This window comes from Tupaia chinensis, unplaced genomic scaffold (genome assembly GCF_000334495.1).
Source record: "Tupaia chinensis unplaced genomic scaffold, TupChi_1.0 Scaffold148874_1, whole genome shotgun sequence".
Lineage (NCBI taxonomy): Eukaryota > Metazoa > Chordata > Mammalia > Scandentia > Tupaiidae > Tupaia > Tupaia belangeri.
The window spans coordinates 1,918,979-1,932,156 of NW_006208722.1; the positions used below are offsets into that span (position 1 = coordinate 1,918,979).

Consider the following 13,178-nt stretch of genomic DNA (forward strand, 5'->3'; position numbering starts at 1 on the left):
CCCAATTAGGACTCAGTGTTAAGGGCTGACATGTGATGTTAGGTAGGAACCAATAATCTAGACCTTGGAATCTGTTCATCTCATTAGAAGCACAATGCCAGATGTGGGGAACTGTAGTTTTCTGAGGTCAGCTATTAGAGAACTGCCTCCCTCAGAAGTATATTTTTTAGATTCTCTGTTATATTCTAGCAAATTTTATTGCTACATGATTACAAAATGAGAACTCAAAAGATAGAACTTAAAAAAAAGTTTTTGTTTTTGTTTTTGCAATAGTATACAAGCACTCACCAGAGAACAGAGAGAGAGGAGAGAAAGTGAGAAATAACTTTCTAGAGGAATTGGGTGGGTGAGAAGTCACCCCCTAAGAGGGATGGCTATGCCACAATCCCTTCTCCATTCTCCTCTCAGGAATTTAGGCACAGATTTCAAGTCACCAGGTCCAAGACTCAAACAAAATGTGCAATTTGCTACATAGGATCCAGCCACTTTAACCACCACACCACCTCACTGGCCCTAGAAATTTTATTTTTAATAGCTCCTTATCATTATTTAAAATAATCAGTTTATTTGTTTGTGTATTGTCTGACTACCCTCACTTGTATTTAAGCTGTATGAGAGCAGAGGCCTTGTTTATCTTAGCCACTTATCTTACTACTTAGAGCAGCGCTGAGCATGTAATAGGCATTCAATACTTGAATAAACCTACTTCTACAATAAACAGCCTTAGTAAACATTTCTGCTACTCTAGTTTAACTTAAAATAAGTGCTAAACAAACTCAAGTTTTAGTGTTAAAAGGTAACCATTTATTGCACCACAGGAGTGTGATGTATGTATATGTATCAGAATCAGCAAATCAGTAAGACAAGTTTAATTTTTAATTTATTAGAACCCAGTAAGTGATGATTTTAAAAGCAGAGTTTCCATCAAATTAACACTTAATTCAGGGCAAAAAATACATTTTAAAAAACCTAAATCTTAAGGCAGAAGTAAAACATTATAAAATCAGCATGTCTTATATAGACTATAGAATGTCAGAATTTTAAGAGATCCACATAGTATTTTACAGCACTAAAATGTTAATACAGTCAGAAATATTATCGATTGGTCCAAGATTACTCAGTTTACAAAATTTCTAGGCTGCTAATTGAGGAAATTTTGTTGTGTAATAGCTACCATATGACCAAGTGACCTGTTTTTATAACAAAGGGACTAAGGCAGGTAATTTCATGGTTTTCATTTGTAAATATTTTACAATATTAATGATAAAGTATTACTAGGAGTATTTTTAGATTCATGTGCCCATCCTAATGCCTGAAAGATGTACATCACTTCCCTTTAATTCCATTTTAAAAATTTTGTGAACCATTATACCTATTAATTGTAGGCCTGACCCCACTAATAACAAAGAAATGACCTGTTTACCTTGGTATGGTAGAAAGAACAGTTTTACTAAATGACTGTATATTTTCCTGGTCATTAACTAATTTCAGACTAAAGAATTTTTTTCTTCTCAGCAAGTGTACAACCTACTTCCTTACCTCTATAAATTTGAATTTTGACTGGAACTTCAGTAGGGGGGAGGGGATACATTTTATGTTTATATGCAATTAACAGTAGCCCTTCTTAAAAAATGGGGTTAACAATCTTACATTTCCCTTTATGATCAAAACCTTTTGTTTTTCGAAGATTTAAAAGTGCTTTAAATAAAAAATAAGATTACCTAGCTTATACATTCTCTACTGAATAGTGTAAAAAAAGACAAATGCACTTAAAATAATTTTGTAAGTCTAGCAAATATGAGGGTTGATGGGTTCTTAACTAGGGTATTAAGTAATTATAAAGATTCATTTTTATTACAAACTTTTATGCTATTTTAATAAAACAGCTGTAGACTTCACTGTACTTCTATTTACCTGTGCATTAATAAAAACCTGTTAAAATTCCTTATTTAGTATTTCTGAAAAAGTCTAGTCAAATAAGATCACTAAAACTATCAGAAAAGCTTCCAAATACTGATTGTAAATTAATTTCAAAGTAGATTTAGCCCCTTTCAGGATCTGGCATTTAAACTATGAATATCTTCACCAACTTGAACTCTGAAAATATAAAAATTTTAACCAGTGATGGCTATAGTTAAACAGTACTGATATTACTTGAAAAAAATTAAAATTTAAAATATACTGTCAACCATGCATTCCACAATTTCAAGAACTAAGTAAGGTATAACTCATAAATATTGTTATGCCTTTGCAGGTTATCTCAACTTAAATCAGGCCTCAATCGAAAGCTTATATGCCAGGCTTACATTGGCACCCGTGTAAAATTAAGAGTGGGGAGGTGATTTTGTACATAACTGCCCAGCATCTGGCTTCCAGATACTCCTCTCTTATATACTATTTTAGATATAGCTTCTTAAAGAGCAAGAATGTTGGGCTAACAATATATTAGTGTAATAAAAAGTTTTCAGATGAATAACTATTCCCACTGTGGTTATGCTATGTGCAATATATAACCTGTACAACCATTTTCTCCTGTTTGTCTCTGTGGGAAGAATTAGGCTCAATAAAATGTGAAATATACATTAGTTTGCTTTAAATGCAAAGATTAACTGTTTTTGGCTCAACCGTATCATAACCAAAAAAGTCTCTGCTTTGATAATACAATATGAAAAAGTTCACATATATGTACATGGGTACATTCCTTCATTAAAGTTTTTCTTAAGTCTATCTCAATGTATCTTTACAACCGATACAACTGATCTTTACAGCAAAAGTCAAAAATGACAAAGTAGAAATGATTCCATTTTACAGCACTTTAGGTTTTCTGAAGTTTTCCTTTAGGACTTAAAGGACATCATTGAAACGTTGCTTTCCATAGTCTGCAGGATCCATTTGAAGCTCTCGTTCTTCATCATCTGTAAGTGAAATAATTATGTATCGAGAATATTATTTTTAAAGTCACTGAATAAATTCAATTAAATATTGTCTTAAATTTTCTCAACTCTAAGGTAGTTTTCTGCTTGTTATATTATACCTACTGCAGATAGTGTTCTTTTCCTAACTTGTTTGGTTAAAGAGTGAAAATTCTATAACTATTTTGGAAGATTACTTAATTTTAATCTTGCAATCATAGATAGGCAAGTACACAGAAATAGAGGTAGGAAAATGGACATAGGTAACAACACTTCAGGAACCTACAAACATTGAGGACTTACTCCTTTTATATAAATATATGATTTCTACATAGATGAAGGTTTAGTCTTTTGAATTAATGGTTTGGTAAAAATGTCTCCAGATAAAGTCTCATGACTTTAAAAATCAACTTTTCCCCAATTATAAAAGTAATCTATACTGGAGCCTTCAAATGTTCACAGAAAGCTGGCTCTGTGGCCTCATGCTTAAAGGGGCCAGATTCCATATGGCCAGTCATGGTTCAAATCCCATCCCTGGCAGCTTGAAAAACACTGGGCACATGTGTCTTCTCAAAATCTCTGCAGGATGAAAAGGAGAAGGGACTGCCGTGTGAGCACACCCCAGTGGGGTGTGCTTTCTCCCTGTCCTCCTCACCCATCTCTGTCTCTGACAAAAGATAAAAAAAAAAAGTTTGGGGCCAGAAGGTAGCATGCTGGTTAAGGCACTGGAATCCCACATGGCCTACCACTGTATAAGTCCTGGACCCGGCAGCTTGAAAAATCACAGGGCGATGGTTAAGATGCTGGACTCCCACATGGCCAACCATAGTTGGAGTCCTGGTGGCTTGCTTTCTCACTTCCCCTTTTTCTCTCTCTCCCTCTCTTTTTTTCTGGTCAAAATTAGAAAATAATAAGAATAAAATTAAAATAATTTTTTTAAATTTTCTGAAATAGATTAAAAAACAAAAAAAGAATTTAATACTGAGCATATGTGCGTACCTCCCAAAATCCTGAGAGAAAATGAAGGAGAAGGGACTGTGACATGGCCAACCCCACGGAGGGGGGGGGTGATTTCTCACTTTCTCTCTCTCTTTCTGTTTCTGGTGAACCCACATTCTCTATGGCAAAAATCTAAAATAAATAAATAAATAAGTTCATGGAAAATACATTCTATGAGAAAATAATACATAAATTTCAAAATTTACTTGCACCAAAATACATAGACTTTAATTTCATTTTCCATGAGCTTTTTTTAAAAAATTATTTTACTTAACTTTATTTTATTTATTAATTGATTTAAATTTGACCAGAGGGGGAGGGAGAGAGAGAGAGAGAAGGCAAACCACCAGGTCCATGACTCAAACTGCAGTCGGCCATGTGGGAGTTCAGCGCCCTAACCACCATGCCACATGCTGGCCCCTCCATTAGTTTTTTGAAGCCCCCTTGTAAAAGACTAAGAATAAAGGACACTCAAAATCCCAAGATTTAGGACCAACAGATGCCATAATGGTTATGTTGCTGGACTCTAACAGAGTTGACCACAGTTTAAGTCCTGGTTCTGGCAGCTTAAAACTCATACCGGGCACGTGTGCGTGGGTGCCCAAAATCGCAAGAGGATAATGGAGGAGAAGGGATTGTGGTGTGACCATATCCCTGGGGGGTGATTATTTGCTTTCTGTCCCTGTCTCTGGTGAGCACACATGCCCTGTAGCAAAAACTCTCTTAAAAAATATAGGGCCGGCAGGTAGCATGGTGGTTAAGGGTGATGGACTCCCACATGGCTGTATATATATAGGGTCGTCAGGTGGCATTAAAGGCACTGGATTCCCACAGGGCCGACCACAGATCAAGTCCTGGACCTGGCAGCTTGCTTTCTTGTTTTCTCTTTCTCTCTGTTTCTATCTCTCTCTGGTCAAATTAATAATAATAATAACAAGTGGAATTAAATAAATAAATAAATAAATATATAATTTTTGAAAATCCCAAGATTTAACATTTTAGTAAATTTCTTGCTTCTCTGCAAGTAGATTACTTTTGACTTCTTAAATGGAGTATGCTAGCCTAAATTTAGCCTTTACCAAAAATTGAAGTACGAATACAAAATGTTCTCAGGAAGATCCTCAAAGTTGCTTTGGGTAGCTATATTATATGACCCCAAACAGTGCTCCTTAGGGTTGACTAATTTGACTATTGGCATATTCTTCCTGACTGCTTGGCTACCAGCTGTTACTATCTATTTCTGTCAGTTTATCTGCCAATAACAATCCTTTTCTATTGACAATTTGTAACAAACTACAGGTTTTGAAATAAGACTTCTTAAGATATAAAAATTATTTTAGAACACAATGGAAAGTATTTTGATCAGAGCCTGAGAGATTCCCATTTGGGAGTACATATGTTTTTTTGTTTTGTTTTTTTTTTATGACATCTTTGGCTCCATTGCAAACTTTAAAAGTGACTTTTCTTACTTTCTGGTTTACAGTTTCAATTATATAATAGCTTAGTTTTTGAGAAATTAAGGAATTACTATCATAACTGTATGAAAACATAAAGAGAATTCTATGTTAGGATCCAAATTCATATGTATAATATAGGTTTTTGAAATCCAATTTTCTAAGTTTGATAGGCTTTTCAATTCTAAAATGTTCTTTAAAAAATGCCAAATAGGGACCAGCAGATGGCATATGGTTACATTGCTGGATCCCCACATGGCCGACCGTGGTTTGAGTCCCAGACTTGGCGGCTTGAAACTCACACTGGGTGCGTCTGTGCGTGTGTGTGCATGTGTGTGTGCGTGCAGCCCAAAATCCTGAGAGGAAAATGGAGAAGGGATTGCGGCATGGCCATCCTCTCAGGGGGTGATTTCTCACTTTCTGTCTCTCTGTCTCTTTGGCAAGTACATGTGCCCTATAGTAAAAATCTCTAAAAGAAAAGAAAAAAAAAGGAAAAGACAAAAATGTCAGAGGCATGGTAATTAAGGTGCTGGATTTGCCATATGGCCAACCAAGGTTCAAGTACCAGACCTGCTGGCTTGCTTTTTCACTCCCCCCCCCCATCTCTCTCTGGTGAACTCATGTGAAAATAATAATAAATAAAATAAATAATTCTTTTTTAAAAAGCCAAACAAATTGATTTTATTATTACTTTCAACAACTTTTCTGTTACACTTACAGAAGTCCTCATCTAGAATTACAGGTGATCCCTTTTGTACCATGTTCTTAAGCTGATCTCATATCTTTTTTTTTTTAATTTTTAATTTTTTTTGGAGAGGTTTTTGCTATAGGTCACGTGCGCTCGCCAGACAGACAGAGAGAAACAGAGAGATAGAAAGGAGAAATCACCCCTCAGGGGGGATGGCCACGCCGCAATCCCTTTTCCTCCATTCTCCTCTCAGGATCTTGGGCACGCACGCACGCACGCACGCACACGCGCCCAGCGTGAGTTTTAAGCCACCGGGTCTGGGACGCGAACCGCGGTCGACTACATGGGAGTCCAGCGACATAGCCATTACGCTAACTGCTGGTCCTGATCTCATATCTTTAAAAGATTGAATCCACTCTATTTGAAAATTCCTTATCTGTTATAATATGTGTAAAGATTGAAATTATATCTATATCCACATTTGTATTTTGTAAACATGTTAATCAATGTCTTATTTAAGTACTCTGCATACTTGAAAAATATATATATATCTTTGGTTTTAAAAGAAAAATAATCATCTGCACCTTTCTAGGCCGCTCTCATTAGGAGCCATGTTTTGGGACTTAAACTTATGGCTATACAAACATCTTCCAGGACGTTGATAATTAAAATGAAGACTTAGTCCCCAAGGAGCAGTGGAAAATAAAGAATTTCTAGAAATTTAACAGGAAAGTTATTGAAAGGAAAAAATGGACACTTTTTGGAATTTTTAAATGAATAAACATACTGAGAAAAGGCGTTAATAGTAAAGATCTAAGAAGAACTAAAATCCATTTCTGGCTCAGGTACTTAACACTTTCCATATTACTTTGAGTCTCTAATTGTCTTCTTAATAGAATAACAGCTGTTTTTCTATCTCAAATAAAATAATGTACATATGAAGGCAGTTTTTACTTGCAAAGTCTTCTATAAACATAAGGAGCTTTTCTGCTTTTATTAGTTTATGCTCTTTTGCAAAGTTTTGTTGTTTTTTATTTTTAGTTTTTTCTTTAATTTGCTATTGGATGTAGATGCTCACTGGAGAAAAACTGAGAGTGAATGAAGGAATGTGAGAAAGCACTCCTCCAGGGGGATGGCTACACCATAATCCCTACTCCTCCATTGTCCTCTTGGAATTTTGGGCACACATGCACAGCATGTTTTTCAAGCTCCCAGGTATGGGACTGGAACTGTGGTTGGCCATGTGAGATCCAGCTGCCACCAGCTGGCTTCCCTTTTTCTTTTCTAATTTTGCTAAAGAGCATGTGGACTCACTCTAGAGAGACAGAGAGGGAGATGGGAAAGTGAGAAAGCACCCACTATGGGGCACACTCATACTGCAATCCCTTCGTCCCCATTTCTCTCTCCTTTTAGGATTTTGGGCACATACAAATGCATCCAATGTGTTTTTCGAGGCATGAAGCCCTGCAAAGTTTTTTTTTTTTAAGATTTTTTTTGTGCTCCCTGGAGAGACAGCAAGAAACTACCCTGTCCCTCCACCAGGGGCATGGCCACACTGCAATCCCTTCTCTTCCATTCTTCTCACAAGATTTTGGGCACACATGCACATGCTCCTGGCATGAATGTTAAGCTGCCAGGTCCAGGACTCGAACCGCAGTTGACTACATGGGAGTCCAGTGATATAACCATTATGCCATCTCCTGGTTTTTTTCTTTTCTTTTTTCTCTCTCTCTCTTTTTTTTTCTTTTAGATTTTTGTCATAAGGCAGATGTGCTCACTGGAGACAGAGAGGGAACGTGAGAAATCACCCCTAGAAGAGATGGCCACACCATAATCCCTTCTCTTCCATTCTCCTCTTGACATTTTGGGCATGTAGCACATGGGCCCAGCATGACCTTCAGGCTTCCAGGTTGAGGACTGGAACCATAGTCATGTGGAATCCAGTGCTTTAACCACCATAACACCTGCTGGTCCCTTGCAAAGTTTGAATATGGTGCCTTCACATTGTTTTTCAGAATTTCATGACTTTTTTTTTTTTGAGAGTTTTTTTTTTTTTTCACTATAGGGCGCGTGTGCTCGCCAGACAGACAGAGAGAGACATAGAGACAGAAAGCGAGAAATCACCCCCCAGGGGGTATGGTCACGCCGCAATCCCTTCTCCTCCATTCTCCTCCCGGGATCTTGGGCACGCACGCACACGCGCCCGGCGTGAGTTTTAAGCCACCGGGTCCGGGACACGAACCGCGGTCGACTACGTGGGAGTCCAGCGACACAGCCATTACACTAACTGCTGGTTCCCAGAATTTGATAAGACTTTTGAAATACTGAATTATCATTTACATAAAATAAAATCCATTTTCAGTGTAGCTATTTTAACCAGAATTCAGGTTTTTAATACAAACTTCTGCATTTATCAAAGTATTATAGAATTATTTAATAAAATCTGATAGAGAATTAATAGGTAACTACTAGATGTAATTATATGGACCAATATTTTAGTTCATTTTGTAAACCAGCAAAATCTGTAAACAGCTTGTCAAGGAAAAAGGGAGTATTAAAGGAAATAATATTATAAAAGAATTCATAATTTACTAAATAATTCATACAGGTGCCAGCAGGTGATATAGCAGTTATGTCACTAGACTCCCACATGGCCAATCACGGTTTGAATCCTAGACCTGGGAGCTTGAAACTGACACTAGGCACATGTTTTTGCGTGCCCAAAATCCTGAGAGGAGAATGGAGAAGGTGGCCATCCTCACTAGGGAGTGATTTCTCACTTTCTATCTCTCTGGTGAACACACATGCCCTATAGCAAAAATCTCTCTAAATAATAATAATAATAATAAATTTTCACATTCCCTCTGAAGTCAGGAAAGAACTATCTACACAAAGAAAGCCCTACTACACAAGAACTGTGTGGAATAATAAACCAGTGAGGCTCTACTAAAAAGTAGAAGTTAATCCATAGGCAATGCATTAGGTGGATGCAACAGTAATTGTGGTTTTGCATTGTTGAAATTTTCCATTTGATATTGGATATATTCTTAAATAAATGTGGTTATGTTATACATCATCTTAGTGCACATTTCTCACTTTATATTTTTGCTAATGACTTATTACTTGATGTTCATTTTATATGTATTTCAGACTATGGAAACAATGTTAGACAAAAAGCAAATTTAAGCAATTTTCTTATTAAAGTTGAAAATGGGTCATAAAGCAAAAGAGATAACTTGCAACATCAACAATGCATTTGGCCCAGGAACGAATGGAGAGTGCAGTGGTGGTTCAAGTTTTGCAAAGGAGACAAGAGCCTTGAAGATGAGGAGGACAGTGGTCAGTCGTCAGAAGTTGACAACAAGCAATTGAGAGCAATCATCGAAGCTGATCCTCTACAACTACATGAGAAGTTGCAGAACTCAACATCCACAGTCATTTGACATTTGAAGCAAACTGGAAAGGTGAAAAAGCTCGATAAGTGAGTGCCTCATGAGCTGAACGAAAAATTTTTAAAATTGTCAATTCGAAGTGTTGTCTTCTCTTATTTTACTTAACAACAAACCATTTAACTGGATCATGAACGTGTAACTAAAAGTGGATTTTATACAACTGGCAATGACCAGCTAGCTCAGTGGTTGGACCAAGAAGAAGCTCCAAAGGACTTCCCAAAGGCAAACTTGCACCGATAAAAAGTCACGGTCACTGTTTGGTGGGGTCTGATCCACTACAGCTTTCTGAATCCCAGCAAAACCATTACACCTGAGAAATACTCTCAGCAAATTGATGAGATACACCCAAAACTGCAATGCCTCCAGCTGGCACTGGTCAGCAGAAAGGGCCCAATTCTTCTCCACAGTGTCAAAAGTCAGACAACCAATGCTTCAAAAGTTGAGTAAAATTGGACTGTAAAATTGGACTGTGAAATTTTGCCTCATCCACACTATTCACCTGACCTCTTGCCAACTAACACTTTTTCAAGCACTTCGACAACTTCTTTTGCAAGGAAAATGCTTCCACAACTAGCAGGATGTAGAAGATGCTTTCCAAGGGTTTGTTGAATCCTAAAGCTCGGATTTTTACAATACAAAAATAAATTTATTTCTCGTTGGCAAAAATGTGTTGACAATGGTTTCTATTTTGATTAATAAAGATGTGTTTGAGCCTAGTTATAATGATTTAAAATTCACTGTCCAAAACTGCAATTGCTTTTGCACCAACCTAGTACTATTATCTTCTAAAGTAGACAACCCAAAGAAAATATTCTAGACTTGATTTTACTTTTTAAAAATTATTTTATGTGGGGCCAGCAGGTGGCATAGTGGTTAAGGTGCTGGCAGTTTGAGTCCTGGACCTGGTAGCTTGATGATCATGCTGGGCATGAGGGCATGCATGCCCAAAATCCCAGAAGGATGGAGAAGAAGGGATTCTGGTGGGATATCCCCCAGGGGGGTAATTTCTCACTTGCCCTCTCTGTCTCTGTCTCTCTCTTTCCAGCAAGCACATGCACCCTATGGCAAAAACCTTTACAAAGTAATTGTTTTATTCAACTAACACTTATATAGTGCTGATAGTTGGAAAGACCCTGTTCTAAGTGCTGAGCAAATACTAAGTAATTTAAAACATATAACCACTGCTGGGGTAGGTAACTGCATTTATTCCTATTTTACGGTTTTGAGAAGTAAGTATAGAGGTTATACAATTCACAAACTCCCAGAGCTTGTAAATGGTGAAGCTAGGATTCAGATCCAAGCAATCTGGTTCTAATATACAGGTGTTAAAGCACTATTTAAAGCTTCCTTCCATAGATGTACTTAGTAATATTTACGATTTCATATGAAAATTTCTATGGGATTAAAGATAAGAGTAAAGGACATCTGTAAATGTCCATCTCCTTATTACAATAAAGTGAATTAAAAGATATGTTATCTATCATATGTGTAATGTTTCCAGAGTTAGTTTTTTTAAAAGAGGTTTTTTGCCTTAGGGCACATGCGTTCGCTGGAGAGAGATGGAGACAGTGAGAGAGAAAGTGAGAAATCATCCCCTAGAAGGATGGCCACACCACAATCCCCTATCATTCATTCTCCTCTTGGGATCTTAAGAATGCACACATAAGTGCCTGGTGTGATTTTCAAGCCACTGGGTCTTGGACTTGAACTGTGGTCAGCCATATGGGAGTCCAGCAGATGCAACCACTAGGCCATCTGCTGACCCCAGGGCTAATCTTTCAGTTAATCTTTAGACTGGGTCACTAAAAGAAGTCAGGAAAAAAAATTTTATGCCAACATAAATATTTCCTTTAGGATGCTTCACAATCAAAATAAACCATGATTGTAAACACAGGAAAAATAGGCCCCCCTTAATTATAAAATAAAATACTTCATGGGTCCATCCCAAGGCCTGGTGGTTACATGAGCTTGATCTCACATGGCCAAGTGTGAGGTTCAAGTCCTTAGACTTGGTGGCTTGAAAAACATGCTGGGGGGACCAACAAATGGCTTAATAGTTATGTTGCTGGACTCCCACATAGTTGACTACAGTTCAAGTCCCGGACCTGGCAGCTTAAAACTCACATCAGGTGCGTGTGCGTGCATGCCCAAAATCCTGAGAGAAGAATGGAGGAAAGGATTGTGGTGTGGCCATCCCCCCTGGGGGTGATTTCTTGCTTTCTGTCTCTCTGTCTCTACATGCCCTATAGCAAAAATCTCTCACAAAAAAAAAAAAAAAAGAGAAAGAAAAGGAAAACCATGCTGGGAACGTATGATTGTTAGTGTAAAATCCCAAAAGGAGGAAGAAATGAATGAGAAGGGATTGTAGAATGTCCATTCCCCACAGAGAGGGGTATGCTCTCTAACCTCATCTCTGGCTCCATGAGTGCACATTCCCTAATGCCCATTAAAAATAAATTAAAAAACTTCACTCTGTAGATAGCATGGACTCCAATGATCAGTATGTGTGAACAGGCATCAGAGGTAAGGTTTAGAACCTTCAGTTCCCTATTGGCAGAGATGCTGCCAAAGCCTCCACTTCACAATCCAAGATACTAGAGACGAAAGCCAGAATGTACTTAGCAGAATCAGAACCTCATCCTGCAGATAGAATCTGTAATACTAGGGACTCACATCTTGAGAAAAAAACTCCTATTACTTGAGAGAGCAGAGAAGAGCCCCTACCCATAGAATTCCAATAATGCTACTGAAGTACATGCTTCAATTTTCAGTATCTATGACTGCAGAGTTTCAGTGGTGGTAGTAAAGTTCCCACTTCCTTTTCTGGGTCTTGGAAATATAGATGTTTGGGGCATCCTGACATTGAAACACATTTTCCCATATACCTGTGGTATATACAGTGATTCCACTCTGAATGTGGTCACAGAATTTCAGAACCAAGAAGAATCATGTATTCTGGTTCGATGTACTCACATTACAGATGAAGAAACCATAGCTCAGAGACTTAAAATGACTGGGAAAGCAATACACAGCTTGTCTCTTGATTCTTGGTCTAATGTTTGTGTCTACTCTTTTACTGCCTGCTTTGGCTACAAGTGTAAACTGTACTGAGAACCATTATTTCTACATTGGTGTAATGAAGTGCTTTTAAAGTTTACATATTCTGACTTACTAATAAACATGTGGAATCTAACATGTTGATAAACCAGGAAATAGCCATTATTCCTCCTCCTTAATACTATACCTAAAGAACTCCTAAAAGCATTTTTAAGATTATTGGTATCTTTTCAGTATTCTTTCTCAGTCAGTTCACTCAAACTTATCCCTCTTACTTTCTGGAACTGACATTCTTGCATAGTTGTGTTCTCTGTAGAGAACAGAAAGCCCCATTTATAGTTACTGTGTCCTCCTGTCACTGTTATCTAGTGAATTCCAGAATGTGATAAGAAATATGAAATGGCAGCCCCCAGTTCAAGTAAAAATCACTTGCAAATATGGAAACCCCAAAATTTAACAAACACCTCCCTACTTCATTGAGGATATCATCTTAGGATTCTTACATTCATTAGAATCTATTTTCTTGTAAAAGGAAAGGCAGGGCAGTGCGAAGATGCTGGGGGCATGAAGTAGAAAGCAGCAATAGAATCAAGGGCAGGGTGAGGGACTTGTAAGA

At 37.5% G+C, this 13,178-nt stretch overlaps 1 protein-coding gene across 1 annotated transcript in view; it reads right to left on the bottom strand.

The window, feature by feature from the left end:
• Window positions 1–785: 785 nt before the first annotated feature.
• GOLM2 (golgi membrane protein 2) overlaps window positions 786–13,178 on the bottom strand; it is a gene marked incomplete at its 5' end in the record, with an annotated part of 45,675 nt that continues 33,282 nt past the window's right edge. The window contains 1 exon segment of the mRNA XM_006170750.3: window positions 786–2,915. Coding sequence (XP_006170812.2) covers window positions 2,845–2,915 — 71 coding nt within the window.